The sequence below is a fragment of the Neopelma chrysocephalum genome, unplaced genomic scaffold (assembly GCF_003984885.1).
Source record: "Neopelma chrysocephalum unplaced genomic scaffold, ASM398488v2 Primary Assembly neopelma1_68, whole genome shotgun sequence".
Classification (NCBI taxonomy): domain Eukaryota; kingdom Metazoa; phylum Chordata; class Aves; order Passeriformes; family Pipridae; genus Neopelma; species Neopelma chrysocephalum.
This window is the reverse complement of record NW_020897727.1, coordinates 8,741,279-8,765,363: the sequence shown is the minus strand read 5'-3', so window position 1 is coordinate 8,765,363 and position 24,085 is coordinate 8,741,279. Positions and strand designations below refer to the sequence as shown.

The window sequence follows — 24,085 nt, the reverse complement described above, 5'->3', positions numbered from 1 at the left end:
GGATCAGAAAGCAGAAGGGCAGAGGAAGCAAAGGTGTGCTGGACGAAGTTTTCCAGGGGCCAGAGGCCGCTGCGAAGAGTTCACTGTGGCTGATAAAAGTGCTGAGTTGCCTGAAGGTCAGCTAGAAATAAATACTGCAGAAAATGCAGCAGGAAAAGCAAGGCCTGTGTTTAAACCACTCCCACTTTTGTTCTTTCTGATGACACAGCGTGAAATTTTCTCTAAGGAGAAGAAAACCCCAACACAAAGCACCCAACACCAGTTAACCTGCTGGCTGATATTTTGAGTTTCACCTGGGTTTTTGGAGTCCCTTTTGAAGTCACAAGCTTTTGGTGTTTATTGGGAGTTCATTACCTGGTGACAGTGTCTGCAAATTCAGTGTCAGTTCTGTTTGATTGAAAGGCTGGACTGAGAAGCAAGTGAGTAGAGATGCAATTTAGGACGTGAAAATTATGTAAAGACATTTGAAGTGTGGCTTTGTACTGGTCTTGTTACAAGCATTTGAGGTAAGCCAGACCTTGCTTAAGATTTATGATTCCAGCAGTCATCAGGTTAGGATGGTAACACACTTTCTTAGCTTTGTAATCTGTCTACATGAAAAGAAAATGAATATGGGCTGTCTGCTGTCACTGTAATAAGTACAGTAACCTGACAGATTTAAATACCTGGTTTGATATGTTATCACTAATTGCTGGGGAAACATGTAATACAAAACTTAGAATGTGGTGGTTCACGTTGATTTTGCCTAAAGATGCAGTGGATGGGAATAATGACTGAATAGTGGTTTGGAAGGTTTTGTAATTGCTCTGTTTCTTTTCTAGGAAATCCTAAAACTAGAAGGCAATGCTGGAATTCCAAGACAAAAAAGGGCTATTTTGGCAACTCCAATATTAATTCCTGAAAATCAAAGACCACCATTCCCCAGACAAGTTGGCAAGGTAAGTCAACCTAGACCTGGATAGAATTTTGTTTTTAAGTAATTGAGCTCCTTCTCTCAAGGCTTTGCAATGCCTGTCACATTGATGGTAATATTCCAACAGCATTTGGAAATCTCAAACTGAATCAGGAAGCTTGTTTTTCTGTCTGTGTTGTGTAGACAAAGGACAATGGCTTGTGCAGACAGCTGGCAATAGTTTGTGCTCATGGCAGGCGCTCACAGCTCATGGAGAGGGCATTAATCAGGGGTGTGGTTTTAATGCAGCTGCTCTTCAGGAGAGTTTGCTGCCCACCTGCGTGTCTGGGTGCTGGGTTGGGCCTGAGATCTTGGCCAGGAACGTTATGAAGAACATCCCACTGCATGGTATGGGATATCTTGTTTCCGTCTCAGCTCCTGGAAGGAAATCATAAGGTATTCCATGTCAAAGCAATTTTTTGTTTGTTCGTTACATTAGTTCCTTGAGTTAATTTCTCATGGCCAAAGGCAAAATATATAGTAGTAGATGTTTCAATGCATATTAGTAGATGTTTCCATTTTTGTTTTTGGTTGTTTGTAAAAGTCTGACAAACAAGTGGAAAGTTTTTTTCTCGTGTCTGCAGTTGATCAGAGAGATGAGGGTCCTAACAGCCGCTTTTCCAGAACTTCAGATGTACAAAATAATAAAAAATAAACCACCAGTAATTGCTCAAATGGCCACGAAGGCATGAGAGGTTATAATTACATGAATATAGTTTTCATGTTGGCAGTTTTGACACAGGGACTGCTCTGCCTCCCTCAGACTTTAGTTGGTGTGTTAATGCTGTGGTGGCACACACAGATGTGGAGTTTGTTCCTAACTCCCATTGTGTGATTGCTGGAGCCAAACACACAGCTCAGGGGCACGATTTTACTCCACAATTGATGCCATTTAGTGATGCAATCACATAATTAAGCCAACAGGCACCTAATCAGTTACTTAAATAATTAGGAAAATTTGTTTCCTTAGCAGTAAAAAGAAAGAATAATCTATGAGGATTTCATTTTTCTCCCCTCTCTCCACCAATAATTTATACTGGTTTCATAAATTTCTATAGGTTTTCCATTTTTTAACATTTTCTAAACTTTCCAAAGCTACTTCTGAACAGTGAAGGCCTCCCTCCACATTTCAGTCTTTGAGAATCGATAATCAATAATTATCGCTGTGATAAATAGTTAATTTTTAAGATTTGTTCAATTTTAAAGCTGTCAGAGAATGGAAAAGGTTACTTATACACTGTCTTTCTCCCTTCTTGTTGTTGTTATCGATTTATTTCTTCTTACCCTCTTCCACCCCCCATGCTCGTGAACACTGAATATTTGGATCTCAGGTAGTCTGAGTTGCTCTCTAGCAGTGCCTTCCTTATTTTTATTGGAAGTTTGGGATGATGGTTGTGGTGACTGAGGCTCCTGAAGCACAATGAGACCAATCAGGTCCTGTTTGTGCTGAAATGTTTTCCTCACATCCTGTCATCCTGATTTGTTGCTGTTCCTGAAGTGCTACTCGGGGATCACAACAGGATGTGCAAACACAGGAGTGTAAAAGCATCTGTCGGGCTGTTTTTCAAAGGCCCTGAGAAAACCTGTCCTCCACTGATGTTTAAATTATAGGTAGCTGCAAATGAGCAGCACCTTGAAATGCTTTGAGCTGTCATAATTTTTACGATTCTTTACGGGATTTTTTTTTTTCAGCATAGTTCTAATTTAGGTATCACACTGAGTATTTTGGCTGCGGTTACTGCGAGTAGAAAATAGATTGTAAACGTGTCATGTGAGACAAAAAGTTTAGAGGTATTTGAAATAATGGAATTTTAGGTTGAACTGCAGTAATTTGCAATGAATGCTGAACAAAGCATGAATAAAAAGCTTTGGAGCCTCAGACATGGAAGAGAGTTTGTTGTTCCCCAACTAAGAAATTCCATTGGAGTCAGTGCAAAAATGACATTAAAATAAAATAAAAGCAATTCTTTTATTCTTTTTTTGACTTGTCATGGATCTTCATAAGATGAGCTGTGAGCTCTTCCTGAGTAGAATGAATGCCTGTATTAATCCAGATGTTTCATGGACTTGTTTCATGGCTCCTGCACAAACTGTAGAAAAAGTTGATCATCTGTCTCACCTAAATTTAGGTGTTTGTTGTGCAGTTTATGTAGCTTCATGAATTTGAAAAAAACCCCAAACATTTATTTGCCCACTTCTGTAAGGCATGAGGAACACATTTCCTCTTCCAGAATATTTTGGGGCTTCCCCAGGGCACCCCTGGTGCATCACGGGCCGATGAACTGCAGCTCCTGCTGTGGGTGGATTTCTCTTGAGCTTCAGCTTTGCCATCTCTGGCCTGTTGTGATCCCTGCAGAGGGACACTGCAGATGGATTCAGGAGCTGTGCTTTCTGTAGTGTTTGGGGGAAGAGATAAAACATTCAGAGAATGAATAATTTGTGTATTATAATAGAATTTCAAAAATGAGAAGGAAGGTGAAGCTTTCCTGACTGAATGAACTATATTTCAGACAGGACTCGTTCTGTTTGGATGTTCACATGGCAGTTAAGTTTCCACTGTGTTATTTTCCCTTTCTTTTGCCTGTTTTAGGGAATTACCAGTGCATTTTATGCATCTGTCCTGACTGTCTCCTGCTTTCCACCCCATGCTATGTTGGCTGGAAATGCACAAGGTTGTTTGGAAGAGATTGCAGCAGCCAATAATTGAAATTCTTTTTAGCACTTAGTTGGGAGCAAGGCAGATGTGCAGAAATAGGAGAGAAGGGAGAGGACAATTAATTTTTATTTCACAATTCAGAAAAAAATACCACACACACTCAAAAAAAGGGATTTTAGAGCACTTCATTCATTTGGTTGTATGTATCAGGAAGGAGATACTGCACTGGACAAGTGGAAACATTGCTTTGTTTAAATTAATTCCAAAAATTTGAATTAGCATTTAGCTTAACAAGGAAATACATGTGTAGAGGCTGTTCCTGTGCTGTCCCTGCCTTTCCAGCAAACCCACTCAGGAATTGGATTATTGCCTTGCTATTTGCACACCCTTCATTAGGGGATCTCTTAATTAAATAACTATCATAGGCATGCTGTGTTTGGAGGTGGAAAAAATCTCACCTTTTAGCAGAATTCAAGATTTTGCATATTATCCCTCATGCCTGAGGGAAAACAGTGAGATTAAAATATTTTAATACAATCCTGGTAATATGGGCCTTTGTGACCAGATGGCCCAGGCTACAACTCTCGGCTGTTATGGATGTGTTTTGTTGAGCTCTTGCTGATATAGCACAGGGATCTGATATTCAATTTTCAGTCTCTCTCCATATGTTACTTTTCTGGTTATGTGTCCACATCAAGCCAAATGAAATACAAACCAGTGGGATGCAGGATGTGATTGCAGTGACAGGTTCTTCACCACCAGGCTGTGGAAGTGTTTGCTTAAGAGTGGTGGTTCTGTGCATCCACTTGAGGACAATCTCATCACCTGTAACTGGATGATGGTACTTTTGAAGTTTAATCCTCACACTAAAGCAGAGATCAAGGAGCAGGAAGGTGACTGTGAAGGTGGCCAAAAAGTTCCAGCCCTTTTTCCACACATAGGAGAGGACACCTGCAAAGTGAGACTGTCCTTCTACAGGCTGAAAGGATTTGCTCTCATGCTGCTGCTGGACATGTGATGACTCAAGGATTCTATTCTTTAATTTAAAGGAATTGTCCTTCATAAGAACAAGTATTGTAATTGTTGGCATGCAAATTCTGGAAGCCATGAGCGGCCTGGTAAAAATTGGCAGGAATTTGTGTGCTCAGTGAAGGTCAGAACACAGAAAGAGAGAAACACGTGAGACTTTGAAGGAAACTGTTGAATAAAGAAAAAACAAAACTTTTTTTTTTGACAGTAAGTGAAAATGTTTTCTTGGTTATTTGTCTTTTTTTGTCCTTCTGGAAGGAAGGGGTGTTCCTTCAGGTATTTTGGATCAGAATTGTATATGTCCTTCCTGCCTCTGATCTGCACTCTCAGCTGCAGTGAGGTGGCAGGACTGACCCCAACAAAAGTTCAAGAGTAGACGTGGTGCAGCCTAACAACAAGGACAGAAATCTTTAAGATCTGTGAGGAAGTTGGTTTTTTGGATTTTTTTTTTCCTCCTCTGAGCTGTGAATTTAAGGCAAAGAGAAAACACATCTTGTCTGTTAATGCAGCAGTCGAAAAAAACCTAAAGAGGGGAGGAAGCTAAAGATAACTGGATGGAAAAGCTGCTGGAAGCTGACTATTTTCTGAGTGGCTATCTTAGTGAGACTATTTATATAGGATAAATTATATGCTTCCCAGAAGAGAATTGTTATGGACTGAAGATGCAGCTGTAAAAAATGTCAAACTTCAGGCAAAAAATTGAAAGGAAGTGTCGAGAGAGATGATCGTGATCCATCAACCCATGAAGAGAACTTGGAGAGAAGGTTTATAGATTAGAGGAGGACATGTGAAAGACCAGAGAGGAATGAGAACAGCAGTGAAATAAAAACTGAATTAAGAAGTGCTTTAGTTCTACTGGAAAATTAGGCAGAAAGTGAGAGGGTAGGGAGAGGGAGTCTAAAGAGAAGTGGAGGAGGAAAGGAACTAGTAGGTAGGATGGGGATCTAACCTGGAAGCTAATGGTGTGTGCTGGCAGAGAAGGGAATGATGTGCAGAACATATTTATACCCCAAATCCTTTCCAACCCCACGAGAGAGATCTGTGGGACTGCTCACCAACTGCTCCCTTGGTAGAGTCTGAGTCCCAGTTCTTGGTCTAAATCTTTGTGTCTGTTACTAAAAGTGATGTGGAAGCAGGAGGATGTGTTTCTCACAACAGAGCCAGATGTGGGTCTGAGGTCTGGGGGAAAAATCTGCTGGGTTTTGATCCATTTGAGTTTTTTTGAATCATCTCCATATCAAATGGAATGATGGTGCTGTTCCAAAGAGGATGCTCAGAAAATAGGAGGTGGTATCAGCAGGAATTCTGACCTGTCCAAAAGGGAAGAGTCTTTCAGTGGCAGCTGAAGTGGTGCCACCAGGGAGGTGGGGAAACCATTGTCTCCTGGGCAGCATTGCAAGGTGAGGGAATTTTTCCAAGATTAGATGGAATTACTCAGGAACAAGGAATTCAGGTTTCTTGAATCAATCTGATGGTGCCTAAGGAGAGCACTCTGCTAAAGTGTGTCTCTTATTCCAGGCAGGAAAAGACACATCCACAGCTGAGGATGTCTACACAGGCAGCAAACAAGGTAGAAAAGGTGGGAGGAGGGGAAAAAGGTGTTATTGAGGAGTAGCACTTAGGGAATAAAGAGAGTATTAATAAAAGACAGCATTACAAATAAAGCTCTTACAAATCCAGCAAGAAAAAAGATTGGGACTAGAGAAAAATCAAGTTCTGGTACTAGTACAGTAAGATTGGGCAGAAATATATATGAGCTCAATTTGTTTGGCATTTTCTGTAAATCCAGGGTGAGTGTAAAAATCATTTGAGCAGAAGGAATACACTGGTGTAATAACTAATGGATGTAAATTTTGGCATAAGATTAAAAGAAAAGTTTCTGGTACCCAGAGAAGAGGAATTAATTTCCAACAGAAGTGCTGAGGAGGGAACACGAAGTTTGAGAAATATATGATCACAGTTGCACAATGCAGCAGACACCTGGAGTTCTCCTGCTACTCTGGAGTTCTGGAAAATGTGCAATATCCTGCTGAGCTGGACCTGAGCAGGGGGTGGGACATGTCAGAGTTTAACATCTGATTAAATTCCTGGCTTGCACAGAGGAATGGCACACTCCTGACCTTCATGGAAAAATACCAACCTCCCTCAGCAATGAGTGTAATGAAAGGAGCAGCACTCCATTAAATTAAAGGGCTTTCAATGCATGTACATGAATTATTAAGCTACAGCATATTAATTTTCATTAAAGGGTATGTATTTGATGTCCTAACAAAGCATTAAGTGAAAAACAGCACTTCAGATTTTCTCTGAGAGGTCTCTCTTCAAACTTCCCTTTTTGAAAAATACTTATAATCACACAAACAGTTCCAAAAGAATACATTTGTTCTCTTTCAGCTGATACAATTTTAAGGCAAAACCTTGTTAAAATACACCCCTTTACTTAAGACCTTCAGAAGAATCTTGAGTAGCAGATGCCTTGGAAAACAGGAAAATAATAAGAATTATAAGAATAATAGGAATTATTGTGAATAAGAATAAAAGAATTTTTAAGCATTTTGGGAATACTTTCTAATCCAGTTACTATGGTTACAAGTTTGTTGGAGATAAAGCAGTTATATGGCAATGATGGAATTGAATTTTCTGACCAATATTGATATATCCAGTACCTAATTTCCTGCTCCATAATAAATCATGCTAATGACCTTAAGGAGGGCAGCAAACAAGAGATTTTTATGCTCTAAAGCTGTTCAGCAAAGTATACACAGTTTAACTGTCACATTGTTTGTGTTAACTTTGATCTCAGAAGTTGATATTCACAAACTTTGCTGCAGATGAAGGCTGAGGTGAAAAAAAGTCTGTCCCTGCCAGTAAATTTCCTATGTACATTAACTGAGATGAAATAAAACTCAGACAAATAATTTTTCATTGGCACATCAATTTAATCGTAGAGTCAAGTTTAAAATATTTGGGTTATTTTTAGACATAACAGCTATTTCATCTGATGATACCCAGTGTTAGATACCTTTCCATGGTGTCTTTCTTAAATGGTTGATTATGGTCATCTTGCAAAAGCAAACCTGAGACATCTCCCCAAAACTCTGGGTCTGTGTCAGCTTCCTCACCCTAAATAAACCCCGGGCCCATGGGCTGTGACTCTGTACCTGCTGTTCCTATAAATGGCTTTGACAGCAGCAGCCAAAAGCCCCTTCCAGGGCTGCAGAATAACAGAGGTGCAAAACACAGAGGGGGGAAAATCATGCTATTAAAAAGACAGGAAGAGAAACACTGTAAGAGTGATTGAGAACACATTATTTTCCAATACACAAACTGCAAAAGCTCACAGGGTTATTTTTTCTTCTCCCAGTGAAAATATTAGGAAGCCAAATGGCAAAGACAAACATTTTCTATTTAGCAAGGGCAAAAATTCCACAAGTAGCCACACACTGTGTGACAAATCATTAACCTGACTAGACAAGCTACATAGGATTATGTTTAAAACACTTTAGTTGAGTACTCTAGAAAATACTACATTTTATTCTCTCTATACTGTTCAAAGTAAGTTTGCCTTCAGTTCTGCCATTCTCTAACTCTGTGCTTTTCATCAAACTACAGTGATTTTTTGGTTAACTTTCATCTCTACCATCTTCCAAGATGATTCTATATCCTGAGTCGACCAGTGGGAAGTTGTTGTTATCCACTTGACTTTTTTTTCTGTCTTGTTTTAATTCAGTTGTTTGGAATGCCCACTCAAGCTGTTCGGTTTCTAAAAGTTATTTTCTCGTTGAATGGATACTTTGGAGCAAAGACTTAGTCTCTGCATTCTGTTTGGTACCTTTAATTTGTGAAATTTTTTCCTACAAATCTACTTATAGGAACACTTTATTTTAAAGTAGGATGAGAAATTCAACAGACTTAGCAGAGTGCTGAGTTAATATGTGACTAGTAAGGAGATGACAACTGCAGAATGTTGAACTCAGGGGAGAGAACATGAACACAGAGCTTCCTTTAAATCAATTAAGATATTTATTTGATAGCTCCGAACTGGTTCATGCTCCTTCAGATGTGACCTGTTTGTTATCTGAATACTAAACCTTCTCCACCCAATCGTTTTCCTGTTCCATTCCAAGTAATTCCTTTGGTTTCTTATTATACAGTCAGTTCTTAGCAAGTTTATGGTGTAATATAAAGCAATATCCAAATGAATGACATTTTAGGGACAAAATTAACTTATCCCTGCCAATTTGCAAACTAAATACTGTCACACTGTCAACCTTGGTGCCTCCATTAATGAAAGACTTTAATAAAGGCATTTTGCAGAGTGGTCTGGCAACAAATTAGATATTACCAGCTGTGGCTTGTTAAAGTGGTATCAAGAAAAGATGGTTGGCAGAGTATTTCCAGAAGGAAAAATTATATGTATTGTATATGGCTCATTTATAAGGTGGACTAAATAGCTGTCACTTGGGAAACAATAGCAATTTTCTTCCTTCTGACTAACTGCTGGTTCTCTTCAATGATTAGCAACTAATTTTAACCTTTTTTTCTGTGTTTTGCTCTTGGTTTTATCATACATAGATGATTCTTGATTTTTTTTTTTCTCTTGCATGACTGCAGTATCATCACAGCTTAAGTGGATAATGAGGACATCTTTTTTTTTTTTTTGCTTTACCTTATTTAAAGACAAGTCAAAGTCTTTTATCATAGTTAATAATATGTCATTTGGAAGTAAATGTTGCTCTACTCTATTGACCTGTTTTTCTTTCAGGGTCAAATATATAAAAATGTGAATTATTTCATTGTAATCAAATGATCCACCGTTGACCTAAAATTTCCAGCTACAGCAACCCCTTTAATAAGCAATTTCCTTTTGCTTATCTTTTGAAAAGGAGATTCTAATTTGACCATCTACTTTCTTTAAATTCACTCACAAAGAGAAAAATCACTTTCTGCCACTGAAACATCGCTTAAGAAAAGACAAATGAAAAACTCAGACATTTGTACTTTTGGATCAACCTCCTTTTTCACCTTCTGTCATTAAATTATCAAGGGCATTGATTTTTGGTTTGGCCATCGTGTTCTTTATGTTTTCAGAGGCTGTTATGGAGTTGTGCTAATTATTGGAATTTCTACATTTGGAATATAAATCCAGGAACCATGCCCTCCAAACTGGATTTATATATACAGGTACATAACAACGAGGACAGGCTCACACACCCCCATCCAGACTTTCAGGAACTCTCTCCTTGGTTGATGCTTGGATGAATCTTCTCATGTATACATCAAGTTATGCTTTATTTACTATGTTTTTAGGGAAAATTTTTGAAAGCACACTTGAAAAATAGGATTTTCATCAAGGTTCCAACTGCTTCAGAAGTTTCTCTTTTCATCCCTACAAAGCATGGACGAAGCTATTAAGCTTTACATTTTCAATTGAGCCCCCGAATGGGTTTTGATAATAGAAATCTGTTCAACAATGAAGTCCAGAAATTGAAAGTAGTAGTGATCCCTATAATCCAATAACATGTGTTTTAATATATTTAAAAAAAAAAGCGAGTGTGGGTGTAGCTGACTGTGGCTACAACTTGAATTCAGGGGCTATATTAATTTAACAGAAATTCGTGTTCCAGCCTGATTTACAATATGTTATAAGTATTTTCATGATAATTGAAGTGATGAAAGCTCATTTCTACAAATAATAGTTTCCTGCAACAAACCCAGGTCCTCTTATGTGCGATAACACCTCGAGCACAGTGACCCTAAATAATCCCACAGTGCCCTCAGCACCACTGGTGTTATTTTCTACTTCCTGACATTTCAAACTGGGATAAGAGGGAGCACATCCTGGAGCTCCAGCTGACCTGACTGGGAAATGAATATCCATGAATATCCATGAATATCCATGTGCAAAATGGAAACTCTCCCTCCCTTTCTCCGCGGGTGTCAGTGGGTCTTTTCACTTGCATTGCTACAATTTATGTTGAACTTGGAGGAACTTCGTGTCTTGGATTGGTTTGGGACAAATTTGGGTAAAACTGAGCAAAAGGCTGAAAATGGATCAGGGAACATCATCACTTGAATGCTGGGTTTTTTTGGGAGATCAGACTAAGGAAGCAGGTGTTTGGCATAGCAGCCTTTCCTCAACACATCCTTTCCTGCCTGACAAGGAAGCCCTTAAATGTTGCTGGAGAAGCTGTTCCTGGTAGGGTTGGGATTTTGGTTAAATCAGTCATAAGCAGTGGGGAAATCATTAATTATGGAAGGGAAAAACTATAAGAATCTGGATGAATGTCGTAAAATGAATTGAACAGTACAGAGCATGATGAAATTGTGTAAATAGGAAAACATGATGAATCAACTCTGTTACTGCTGTGCTGTTGGGTGAAGCTGAATTTGCTAAGGGTCACTGGAACGTGAAAATCTATTTGAATCAATAGAATTTATTATACATGGATTATTTCTTTAAAGAAGGTCATATAGTACAATTACTGAATTTTATTAATTTATTTCCTTTTGAGAATCTTAATTATTATTTAATAAATTATATACTTAAAAAAAACAACAACAACAAACAAACCCAATACAAACAGTTTTGTTTCCACTGGAGGTTCAAAAAGAGGGTTCTTCAAAATCCCCAACCTCCCATAATAAAGTGAAAGTCCCGTTGAAATGGAAGAGTAAACTCTGAACTACTACCAGTAGAAGTTTTTTCTCAAGTATTTTGGAAACCAATGTTCCCTTCCAAGGGAGGCTGTGCTACTCTGCAGATGTTGTCAAAGAAGGAAGGGGACAGGAGTCTGAAGGAGCATCTCAAAGTGAAGTGTCAAGGGGAATGGATCCAGAGCAAACCAGAAAAAATGAATATTATAAAACAGCGAAGACCAAGTTTGAAGAGAGCTCAAACCAGGAATTGCTCAGCTCCTGACTGTGCCATGGAGCTGCCTGTGGGCCTTGGCTTCACTTGCACTGGAATGTGGGTGTCACATACATCTCATTCTTTTTAAAAAGCACCCTAAGAAACCTTGGAAAACACTAGGAACTAACTACAACAGCCCACTAAATCCCATTCCTGCACGAGGTGATCAGGCAAAGCCACTGGAATGGATAAACCTTTGAATGATCATGAAGTGAATGTCAATGTGGAGCTTTTGAAGGCAAATCATATCTCATAAATGTATAAAGATCCGTGGAGGAGTCAAAGGTGTGGATAAATCTGATCAATAAACCAAGAAACGTGGATTTCTCCACCAAGAGGAAATGACTCCTTTGGCTAAAAGAGATTGAAACATCAGCGTGGAAATAGATTTTCATAGGGAAGGTTTTACCAGGAGATATTTTCAAGGGTCTTTACAGTGATTTGTGCTGTTTAACACAACAAAAATTATCTGGCAAAGGAGACAGTGAGGTGACAAGAGTTTGCAGATCATCCCAAACGAGTCTGACAAGGAATGAAAAGATTATGGTGTCGCAGAACGATTTAACAGCACCAGAGGACTGAGGCTGCTGATAATTTTTGTCAAGCATTGTGATATTCTTATAAATTGTCACAAGATGCAGAGGCCAAAGGGAAAGGGTGTCCTTCTTGCTGTTATGCCTGATGGTTTGGGCTTGGTGTTGGTGCAGGATGGGACTGACCACCATTAAAGGCAGAATACAGACGTGTCCTGGGACTGACCCACGGCCACTCCTGTGTCATTTGCTGTGCGTGGTTCACCCTTGGATTGCTTGTTATTTTCACTGCTCTTTGTAAAGGAAACAAACTGCAAAAAGATTACAGGGGGGCTGCACAAATAGTTGCTTTGCAGATCTGTGTTCCCACAAAGCACCTCAAGTTTAAGCTCTTGTTCTTCTCAATACAATTTATATCACCCAAATGTGTCTGGAAAGCAGAGAGAAGGGGGGGAGGAATGTCTGACTCATTATTTGTCTTCAAATATTGCTTTATTATTTATAGAGTCATTCTGCATTTCAAAAGCATATTGGTAACAGTAGAAATAAAAAGCTATTTCTGAAGGCAGTGAGATCTAAGTTGCCAAGGCCCACGTTTTCAGGGGAATTGAGGTGCCTCGTTTCCTTCAGCCTGACAGTGTGTGTAGTCCACAGTTAGAACTGGGAGTTAAACAGTTACTTCTTCTGACATTTGTGATAACCTGGGTGCCTCCAGGTCTCCTGTAGTGTAAAAGGAGGTATTATAATATCTGATTTTTGAGTGGTAGGAGCCACTCAGTCTTGCATTGATACAATCCCTTGAACAGACTCCCAAAAGCCTCTGGGGAAGCTCTGGGTGCTCCTGAACATTGTGTAGTTACTAGAGCTGCTCAGGAGGTCCCTTGTCTTTGGGTGACTTCTTTTGGAGACAAGTGCTGTCTTGTATCTTAAAGGGCTCCTGGACTTTAATTTGGTTCCTTTCTGCTGTTCACACCTGTAATCAGGGCTGACAGACACACTGTTTTCAGGTCAAATTGTCCTAATTTGTTGACTGTGCAGTGGCCTCTGGAGGCTGGGGGTCATTTGAACTTGGGCTTTTTAACAGGGTGATTTAAAGCTTCAGTTCTACCTCTTCCTATCCTGGAGATGGGCTAAATTTAGCAACTAAATTTTCTAATAGAATTTCTCCTAATATTTCTTTTCTGTAGATTTAATTTTACGACTGATATACCGTGTTGCCAATTGAAAATTCCTCAGACAGGCCAAAGTGACAGATCTGGAGAAAATCAGTCCTAACTGATGAGAGATATCTTTTCTTGCCTATTGATTTCTCTGGCTGGAATTGAAATGAATGATTCATAGTTGAACTGAGTTGACTGTTCTTTCTAAACATCAATTTCAGAATGATCTCTGCTCTTCATATTAGCTGCTAATCCTGGGAATGTTTTAAGAGCTTTCTGTATTCTAAACACAGTAAGTGTAGCCATAGAAACACACATATTAAGGGGATTTTAATTATTAATAACCTTAGTAGACTTTGTTAAATTATTTTGGTACCTCCACAATGTGGTGTTGACTAATTAAAAAAAAAAATCATGATACCATTAAATACTTTTTTTTCTTCTATTTGAGAATTGTGATCACATGCCTGCAGCCTTAATTTTTGGTGAGAGTTAAACAACAAAACCTGATCCTGGGGAAACTAACCTACTTCATTAATCCAGAGCTTTCTTTTGCTTCATTAATTATTGCTACAGTTTTACCTGCATTTCCCTTTAATTAGAGGAGAGAAACATATATATTTTAGGTTTAATGCTGAATTCTTTCTGGGGATGGGTGCACTCTTGTGCCTCCATCTTTATAAGTGTCAGCATATTATTGGGAGGATCTCCAAATATTTCAACTATATTTTCATATGAGACTCACTAATATTTTAGATAAGTTCAATCCTTTTTGCTGAAAGTGCAATATAAATGTTACTACATTGATATATAGTAAGATTAAAACAGGTGCAGTGTTATAAGTAACATACTTAGATTTGCTGTCATTAGATGTTTTAGACATGCTATAACTGCAGTTTAATAGAGGGAGACAGCAATTGGATGCATCAGAAATATCTGGTAACTCTTTAATTTGTTCTAAATGATGGAACCAGGGTAATAATCTGTATAAACAGGTGAGTATGGATTGGGCTATTTGTTGACGCTGAGTTAAAGAAATGTCTATGACAACCAGGTATATTTTGGATTCCCACCTAAGTGATTATAGATTATCACTTAATAATGTCACTATCAGTAAGAAGTGGTTGTATGAAGTGGAAGCAGCCAGGAAATTAAATTATGTTTTAGGTGTGTATTCTCTTTACTCTTTATTAGCTGTAAGCCAGTGCCTTGTTGTGGCTGTAAACCCAAGGCTGGGTTTTGAGGAAGGTGTAAAACCAAGGCCCAGAATAGTGGTGGCTGTTATTTGTGGCTGATAGTAGCACAACAAAGCTGAGTCCTCCACAGGTGGAGCAGGTACTGGTTGGATATTCATATTTTTACCAGCTTAAAATGCCACTGGAGACCTGTGTTTCTGTTTGCCTTCTGTTTTAATTCCATCATTAGAGGATGGATTGCATGTTTGTTGGGCATAACAGTATAAAGCCCTGGTGTGAATCCCCCTCCAAGGTGCTGTTGTGCTGGACGTTACCCGAGCCCCGATTAATTTATGATTTTTCTCTCCGAGTCTGATGTGTCTCAGAGTGGCAGGACCAGACTATGTCACATTCATTCCTACTAAACCCCTTTGAGCAGCTCTTTTTAAGACAGGTTTAAAATTGCTTAGGCTTGTCCTGGTAGATGGAACAGATCCTCCTCACCCCAAGCTCGTCTGGAAGCAAGACCCTGTTGCTGCAAGAGAGGGAATTTCTTTCTAATATTTAAAATAATTTATACAAATATCCCACTTTTATTTTTTTACTCTGGTTTATTCAGTGTGAAGACTTTTGCTTCTTGAATGTCTCTATTCTTTTTTTTCTTCAGTCTCAACTAAAGTGTTAAAATGATTTTTTTTCCACACTATTAGCTCCATTTACATTCTGCAAGACAAAGAACTCACAACCATTATCCACCAAACCCATGTACGTAACAGTTTAATCATTTAAAAGCTTAAACTTTCACAAAATCTTATTATTAGCTTTAAATAGTATTTTTTTGACATTGAACAGTGTTATGGCAAGCAATTCTATGTGACTGGAAAGCATTTAATTCTGTCAGAGTAGGAAACATAAAGCTGCTGCAGCTTGGATAGTGTATTAATGGGTTCAATCTGGAGCCTCCTATAAAGATCTTCTTGATCTTTGGGAATGTTTCATATTTAAAAAGAGCATCTACGTTTTCAACCCTCTAATAAATATTGGTTAAAATATCCAGAGATTGCCATATGTAATCTCTAAGGCAGCCATTACTGCACCTTTGATGAAATTGTGAGGTTTTAGGTTCAGTTTTTTTTATTGTTGGAGCCTTTTTCACGAGTGGGCATTGCTGATTGTGACAATTATTGCCTCTTGTTATTACATAGTAGGTTTATTTGTTGATTAGTGAAACTTGAGGAAAAGATCTGTATTTATCAATGCACTTTGAAAACTGGGAAAATGTTTTGAAGAATCTGCCTCACCTGGTATTTTTTGCTTGTGATGGTCAAGAAGACACTGGTTTGGGTGATTTCTTGCATAAGGCTTCTTAATCAAAGGGATTATTGAAAACTATAAATACAGTGTAATTGGCCACTCATTCTGTGGATTGTTTGTTATTTATTCTCAAAGAGATATCAGGAAATCTTATTTATACTAATTATAATCTGTCAGAGCTAAAACCAAGCAGTTGTTCAGTTCTTTCTGACATCCTTGATATCATTTCAATCCCACAGCAAACTGTGTCTGTAGATGTAGACACCAATCTTTGTCCACACACACATATGTTACAGACAAATTTATACAAATATCTGTCTCAATAGGAGCAGAGACTAAAACAAAGACACCCTCAGCTTGGAACAAAGACAACTTTTGGCTTGCTGAGTCAGAGAATGTGGATGTTCTGCGTGGTTAAATTTTATGGCTCAGCTTCTACTCTTTTGAGGAAGGAAATTATAAAATCTACATGAATTATCACACTGAACCAGAGTGACTGTTTTCTGCATAAATTAAGTTTGGGTAATTGGTGTTGTTGCAAAATTGAATTAGATAGTTGTGCAAGTTCAGAATTAGGTTTACTGAGCCATCTTGACGTGAGTAAATATGAATAATATCTTATTGTCTGTGATTTTGTGGCAGAGAGCCCTTGTAAAGGCACAAACAGGGCAAGACCTGTTTACAGTCTACACACAGAACCAGTTCTTGGTGCTCACCAGTAGGAAGAACCTTCTGATTTCATGATACCCACCAGAAATTTGTGATTCCACTCGATCCACTTGTGGGCTTTTAGAGCTTTATCAATAGGTTTAAATGTACACTCCAAAACCCCTCTGTATTTTTGTCAAGTACCTTGGAAAGAACAAATTTTCCATGTTCTGGGTCTCTACGATCCCTTCAAGTTATTGTGTGTTTAGCATGTTGTATCTTTAGATAGAGCATCCTTACACTGAATATTAGTTAGAAATAAAACTGCCAGGAAATACATGGTAAAACCTCCAGTGAAAATATCAGGATCAGAGATTCACCCTTCTTTTTTTATATATATTTAAGTAATGATTCTTTTTCATGAACTGACTACTGGCTTTACACAAACCAGGCAGGAAGCAGACTGGTAGGTGCTGCATTTGTGGTTTTTTAAATCTCTTTTCAATGGTAGTATGAATAGGTTTCTTACTAATACAATAGCTTAATGTAATATTTTTTAAATTGCCTATTTTTAAATCAAAGAAAGGCATTAATATTGTCATATAATCACTATAGACTGCTTTTGTTTCAAGTTAGAAGTAGTCAAATTTCTCAAGGTGTACTTAAAACTTTCTTTTGAGTATATAACATTATCATTAGTTCCTGCCAAGTAGTTTTTGTGTTAGATCTCCAAACAGAGCCAAGGCAAAGGGGACCTGATTAAACAGAACTTACAGGAGATTTTTATATTGACTCACAGACTTGGAGTTGAGGATGGGCACAGTGTGTCCTGTCTTGTGGAATTGAAACTGTTTGCTAAAACCAACATTAACATGTACCACAGTAACACCAGGTAGGAAATGAAGGAGAGTGGTAGGAAGTCAACCTGAAAGTGCATTCCCAGGGATTTGGGGTTTAAATTTTGATATTCCTGTTGAAGGTTTAAGGCTTACTGTTTTATTGTAGGTCTGTAAATTAAACAGAACAAAGTAGGGAGCCAAAAACATTTCCCAGGAGTATTTTGACAGGCATTTGTGTGCCCATCCAGTGATCCAGGGAGGAAAACAGTCCAGGTTTGTGGTGTTAGTGGCGAGCTTGGATCTGGATGATGCCTTTCCATGGGGATAAGTGGAATAAGACTTGGAGTCAGGACTTGGGAGTCAATCATGAGTCGCTGCATGTTTTTTGAGACGTGCTGGCAATACAGGCTCCCTTCTCATTTCCCACTCTGACTTAGCTTAAATCCTTTATTTGATCTGAAGTCAGGCTGAATATTATGCTGAGTGTGGGAAGGATTGTCCCCTAATTTTATACCTTTAAAGCCATCATTGTGGGTGGGTCAGGATAGAGCTGAACAGTGGTTTTGTGTTACAAATGAGGAGGAAAAATCTGACAAAGGTTCCCTCTGCCACCCTTGAATCATTCTAATTCACCCTTGTTCAAGTTCTGTATTCACATATATCTGAGTTTCCAATGAATTCTATTTTGTCTATTTTTACAGCAATGAATTAGAACTAAATAATAAGTAGAGTAACATTAATTATTCTTTTTTTCCCCCCGAGGCTGTTGCAGTTACAGGCGTGTAGGTAACATTGGGTTGTGATCATATTGTTAATTAAGGGGCCAATATGAGAAAACACAAATTATATTTACCATTCATGACTTTGTTACATTTCTGCCTATCATTTTTAATAAGTTGTAGCTACTTACAGCTGGTTTGAACTGACATCTGATGGTTAATCATTTTAGATGAAAAGTGAGGTGGACCCGTTGTTAAAACCTCAAATGAGTTTAGAGAACCAAAGTTAAAATCCTTTATTTACAGCATGAAGTATCATAGAGCACTGTTACTCATAGAAGTATTAAGTGCTTCATCAGATTAAAATGTTTAAAGTTTTAAATGTCCCAGATAAATGTCAGATGTTGTTGCCATTTGCCCTTGACAGAAGCACCAACATCTGCTGAGATGCAGACCTGTGACCTCTAGATAAGTTTCTATACACAGAAAAATATTTATCTTCCTCCTATGACCTTCCATGCACAAGACATGAGCCATGGATTTGTTTCCTAGGGAACTAGTGACTGAGGAAAATCTATAATTAGATCTGTGGGTTGCTTGCTACAAATGGGAATTGGGTGCTAAGCAGGTTCTTAAAGTGTCCAGAAGTATTAGATAGACTTCATGTAATGGAACCAAATTTAGCAAAAAATACCCTTCATCATGATATTTCTTTTTTTAATATCTTCAATTGAAAAATTAAATACTTTTGATAGAGTACTTATTCCTCTGTGTTAATTTTAATTGCAAAACATTTTCAAAAGTCAAGACTCGGCAGGTTGCTAGTTAAAGCCAAAATAAAATTAGGCACAGTCTTCCAAAAAATTTCTTCAAATTAAACTGAGCCTTAATTTTCAAGAGGGGTTTTAGGGGAATCATTCTCATCAGCTCTGTTTTTCTCACTTTACTGCTCCTATTCACCTCCTCAGGTTGGCTCTGCAACTTCAGTGTCTTATTCTGCAATTCCAATTACTCTGCCCAGCTGGAGGTTCCCACTTAATCCAGACCTTGATTTCTTTCTTTGCTTCTTGCATGGAGGATCTAAAGATAACTTTTGTAGCCAAATCCCGTGGGCAGTAAATGTGGCTGCAGGGAGAGGGGAGCAGCCAGGGTTTGGGTGTTCCTTGGCCGACCCAGGGCAGAGTTCTGCAGCCCCTCTCAGAGGGTTGGCTCAGCTGAAATGCTCCCCTGCTGCTTCCAGAGCCGGAGCTGAGCTTGGATGCTGCTTGCTTGGATGCTGCAAGAGTGGCCTTGAGTAATGAATTAAGATTTTGATCTTATTCAGAATAAACAGCACAGTGAAATACCTGGGGGAAGGTGCTGTAAATTGGGTCTGTTCTCTTTTCTCCCACTTCCTGTGCTTTCAGCTCCATGAGTGGTAAGAGCACATTGTGTATTCTGTGCCATGTCCTGAATTCTGCAATTACAGACCAATCCAAATAATCCATTTGTTTGTTTGTTTTTTAAGAGGATCTTTTGAGTTCTTCTTCATTTAATATTGTCAATCACAGCCAGATTTTTCCCAACTAAGCACAGTTTTTGAGCTACTCCATCTGGCTGTCACTCAGAAGGCAGTGGTCCTTGAATTCCTTCAATTAATAGGGTTTGCTAGTTAGTAACTTAAGTGGTAATTAAAATATGGTGATTAAATGGCTACTAAAAAGCCAAATCAACCAGTGAACTAACAAGACCTTCTGTGACAAGTAACACTTCTAGGTCCTTTTCCTTTGAGATCACAAAAAACTGTAAACTCTGTGCTGACAGCAGGAAGATGTTGTTGTGTCCAGAATCCTGAGTTTGCAGAAATATATTTAAAATAGACTATTAGGAACAAGGGAAATGAAAATTATTAGTAATGAACCTCCTTGCTCCTTATAAATCAAAAGGAAGCTGAGAAATTACCTGCAACAAAAGATAATGCACATCTCGATATGTTCATTGAATTGCTTTGCTCCCATCAATGAGAAAATGCTCAGTTTTAGCTCTTTATGTGGGTTAAATCCTCACATTTAAATCCCTGCAACTGGTTCTTCGGGGGAATTGTTGCATCTGTGTTCAGCTGCAATAATGAACCTTGGACCGAAGGGCCCCACCAGTGCACAGGGTGCATAAATTCAGTTTGTTTCCCTTGAACACCTGCACATCCCACTGCAAAGTTGAGCTGAATTTTGTAAACATTTATGCATAATTAGGATGAAAAGCCATTATGTTGAGTAGATAGTTTTTTGGTTGAATATCAAATGTCCCATTTGTGTTGATTATCCTAAAAAAACCTCAAAAACGGAGCCCCCGTGGTGGAACAACTTCACCAGGTTTTAATGTGTTGTGTCATTTTCATACATTAAGATATGTTGTTGAAATATGGAATTTATTAACCTCGGCGAATTTCAGCCTTAAAGTTGGTTTTAGTTGGTAAAATGTTATATTTGCACTGGTGTAATGAAATCATATTTGGTACAGTACCTTTTGTAGGATGTAGAGCCCAAGTCCAACAAAAATACTTCAATATTGCCTGATGTTTTCAATCCATGATATGAGTTAAAATGTTAAACACAATGTCATTAATCCCTTAACTGAGTTTACATCCTGTGTTGGCTTCCGTGGATTATTTGTAATTTATTCTTATACACTCATACATTTTAAAACATATTACATATGTTAAAATATATTACATATGTTAAAAGATATTACAAGATTAACAATCACTTCTTACTTACATTCTTTTGCACTGGCTCTCTTAAGACTCTTATGAATTACAAAAAAACCCCAGGAACACATGTATTATTGCAACAGTGCATCGCTAAATTGAAGCTTTTTTAATATCTGTGTAGAATATCTGAAATATTTAGTGCTGGGTGTACCAATACCTCGAAGGTGGAAACTTTTATACCAACTGTCAGAGATGTAAAATGGGAACTAACAAAATCAGGCATTGAAATTAAATGAATTACAAAAATGAAAAATCATACAATAATATTCTCAAGAGGCTTCAATTTAAAATGTATGAGTGTATAAGAATAAATAACAAATAATCCACGGAAGCAGACACAGGATGTAAACTCAGTTAAGGGATTAATGACATTGTGTTTAAAGTTTTAAGTAATCTCATTGATTGAAAACATCAGGCAATAATTCAGCCGAATCAGTGTCTTTAAGTGCAACATTAAAACATTTTCCAGTCATGTGTTTCACCCAGTTAAAACTAAGTCTTGGGGATCTGACATAGAAAATAGACCTGGAAAATTGAAAATAACCAAATTATGGGTTCTTTACTGAGTTAAGTCTGTTGTCTATATATGTTTTTCTTTCTCTGAGAGATCTGTATATGTGTGTTCCTATTTGGACTGGCAACAGCATCAAGCAAAATACTTGGAGTTGATGGCACAGAAACAATCTCTGCTCTAATAAATATAATTTTCCCCAGCTTTGGTTCCCCCAGAAACCAAACTCTTTCACCTTGTGTTCCGTTACCTTGGGAGGTTGGGCCACTCTTGTATATTCAGATTGCTGGTTGAATTTCATTTTCCTTTCCGTGTCCAAGGTTTCTGGAGTGCACAAATATTAGGATTTGAGTGACTGGCTGATTTCAGCTTTGCAGTGGCAGCACGTGGAGATGTTCATAGCCTTGAAAATCTTGCCTCATGCATAGACTGGAGACTGAAAACTGACCTGGAAATGTTTTGAAATTCAAGACTCTGACACTGCCTGAGTTGTTGTATTGCACGAACATCTTTAATTGCTGAAGTTTTGTTCTGCTGTTTATTTGAACTTTGGAAATATTGTTCATTCTTGTCTCCATCAGCTCAGCTGTTGTTTGAGATGACATCCTGAGTGGACACTTGTCCAGATGTGTTTTGGTTGATAATAAAATGTAGCTGAGAGCAAGGCTGTTTATGTTTGGGAACATGAAAAAGTGTTACCTGAAAGGTATCCTGTCATATGCAGAGTGTTGGGTTTATCCCTAATTATCATGAACAAAGGACAGAGTTGCTCAGAGAAGCTTTATAATTTCTGCTACCATGATAAGAATAAATCACCTGGTTTTTCTTGGCTATCACCTGTACATGGAGTGAATCTGGAGAAAATCCTAATCAGAGAGAAAGCAAAGGTCAGGTTTAATTAATGGAGATATTAATTTTTCTTGATAAATTAATAAATTCAGCAGATCATACGAATTCCTTTCTAGCCCCAGGTTTGGCATGTTCAGCTTGCAGCACCCAAGCAGGTTCTGTTGGTTGATGCTTTTGAATAACCATGGGAGTATTTTGCATTTGTTTTGGTTGAAAGAGTATTTGAGTCAGTGTGGAGCAGATGGAGCCTCTGACTGTAAAGAGTGATTTTCAGTATGGCAGGACAGGAAGTGTCTGTTTAAATATTTATGCAGTATCTAAACAATTGGCCTAAACCATTGTTTTGCTCCTGTGGAACACAGTGATTAAAGGGAAAAAAATAGTTTGCCTTTAAATATTCCATGAATATATTTGCCTCCTAGGAGGAATGGGGAAGTGGGAAACACCAAAACCAAACAACCCTAAGTAAAAAACACCCCAACCAGTGAGACACTGTAACACTGTGGAATGAAAAGAACAGAGGTGTGAACCAAATATTCCTGTCTGAGGGTGGAATTTGTTTTCTAATTAAAGAGTGAAACTAATATGATGCATCTCGAATTCACCTGGTGCCAAGAACTAAGAAATCATGGAAGTGGTTGAGGCAAACACATTTTAAAGAATGAAACTGGTAAAGGAGGATGGTGCTGCTTAGGACAGATTTGCTGGGGTTGCAGAACTGTGAAGTTTCTCTCTGGGGGCAGTGTGGGTTTTTTGTACTTCCATTTCTCTTCCTCTCTTGAGAACACTGATTTACTTTTGTGATAAACCCGTAACAACAGGGGGATCACATTGCAGAAATGAGTTTAGCTGCAAGGGATACATAATGTCAGCTGAAAAATAGCACTTGGGAAATATGTTTTGGCCATGGTTCAGCAAAAAGCAGGTCCTGTCAGCTGCGTAATGCTCTGTTTTCTTGAAAGTGTCTTTTAGTTGAGCAGAGTCATAGAGTCTCTGCCTTTTTGGAAAATAAAAATGCCGCTCTGTCATGGTGTTATACCTGTGGTGTGGATCACTTCACTTCCCAGTACATTTATTCTCTGACATAACCTCGAGGTGGGAAAAATGTGGGGAAGGGAGTGGCATCTAAGTCTACATCTGGGACTGTCCCCTGGGTCCTGGGTGAGGAAATAGCCCTCAATAGTCTGTATTATTGTGGGATGCTCAGCTGGCATCAATTCTGTCTGTGCCATCTGCCCATGTGAAGTCAAGGCTGTTCTGAATTGTGAGATCTAAACAAGGGAAAACGAATCAGGTAGAAAGTGGGAACCTAAACAGGGTGTGACTGCCTTTTCCATATTCTCTCACAGGGGCTTGTGCTGCCTTAATGATCATCCCTAAGAATGAAGAGTCTTTCTATGCAACACTGTTGTGTGGTGCAGACATTTCCAATTTTAGAGCCTGCCCTGAAGTTCCTGAAGCTGTGAAAAAAAAAATGATGAAAATAACTGTTTCTTGTCGGGGCTTCAGGTAGCTGTGACTGTGGGATTTCATTTGTGCATTTCAGAAATGTAAGAAATGAAACCCCGAAGTAAACATTCCAGCAGTAATAATCTGGCCTTGTTTTATCTCAGCCAGGAAATGGGGAGAGCATTGTTCTGCAAGTGCATTGTGAGCGAGGACATTTTCATGTGAGCAGTGCTGTGTTTATGCCAGTGTTCAGAATATCAGTCTTGCCAGAGGAGATGTCAGACAATCCTCCTGTTTTCTTCTTTGCTCTTGTTGAAGCACCAAACCATATGGCAAATTAAGCCTGATTTTTATTAAACTTTTCATTGTACTGAGCTTAGTGCAAACTGGGAAATGCACTTTCTTTGAACTATGCAGCCATTATATAAGCATCTTAATTAGGAGATGTTAATGTTCTCCCTTGTATTCCTGGGAGTTTGCAGCTCCCTCTTGTGGCTAATTAAGCGGTTTTAAGAATCTGAAAATTACTTTTTGTGAGATGACAGCGATGCCGTGGCACACGGAGCAGCGCCGGGGCTGTGATAAAACA

The 24,085-nt window shown here is 38.5% G+C and overlaps 1 protein-coding gene across 2 annotated transcripts in view; it reads left to right on the top strand.

Moving 5' to 3' along the window:
• The window catches only part of CDH13 (cadherin 13), a 451,056-nt gene that overhangs the window by 190,881 nt on the left and 236,090 nt on the right, over window positions 1–24,085 (top strand). For both annotated transcript variants that reach the window (XM_027685001.1, XM_027685000.1), the window contains exon 4: window positions 822–938. In XM_027685001.1, the coding sequence (XP_027540802.1) occupies window positions 822–938 (117 nt within the window). The remainder of the gene's footprint in view (window positions 1–821; window positions 939–24,085) is intronic.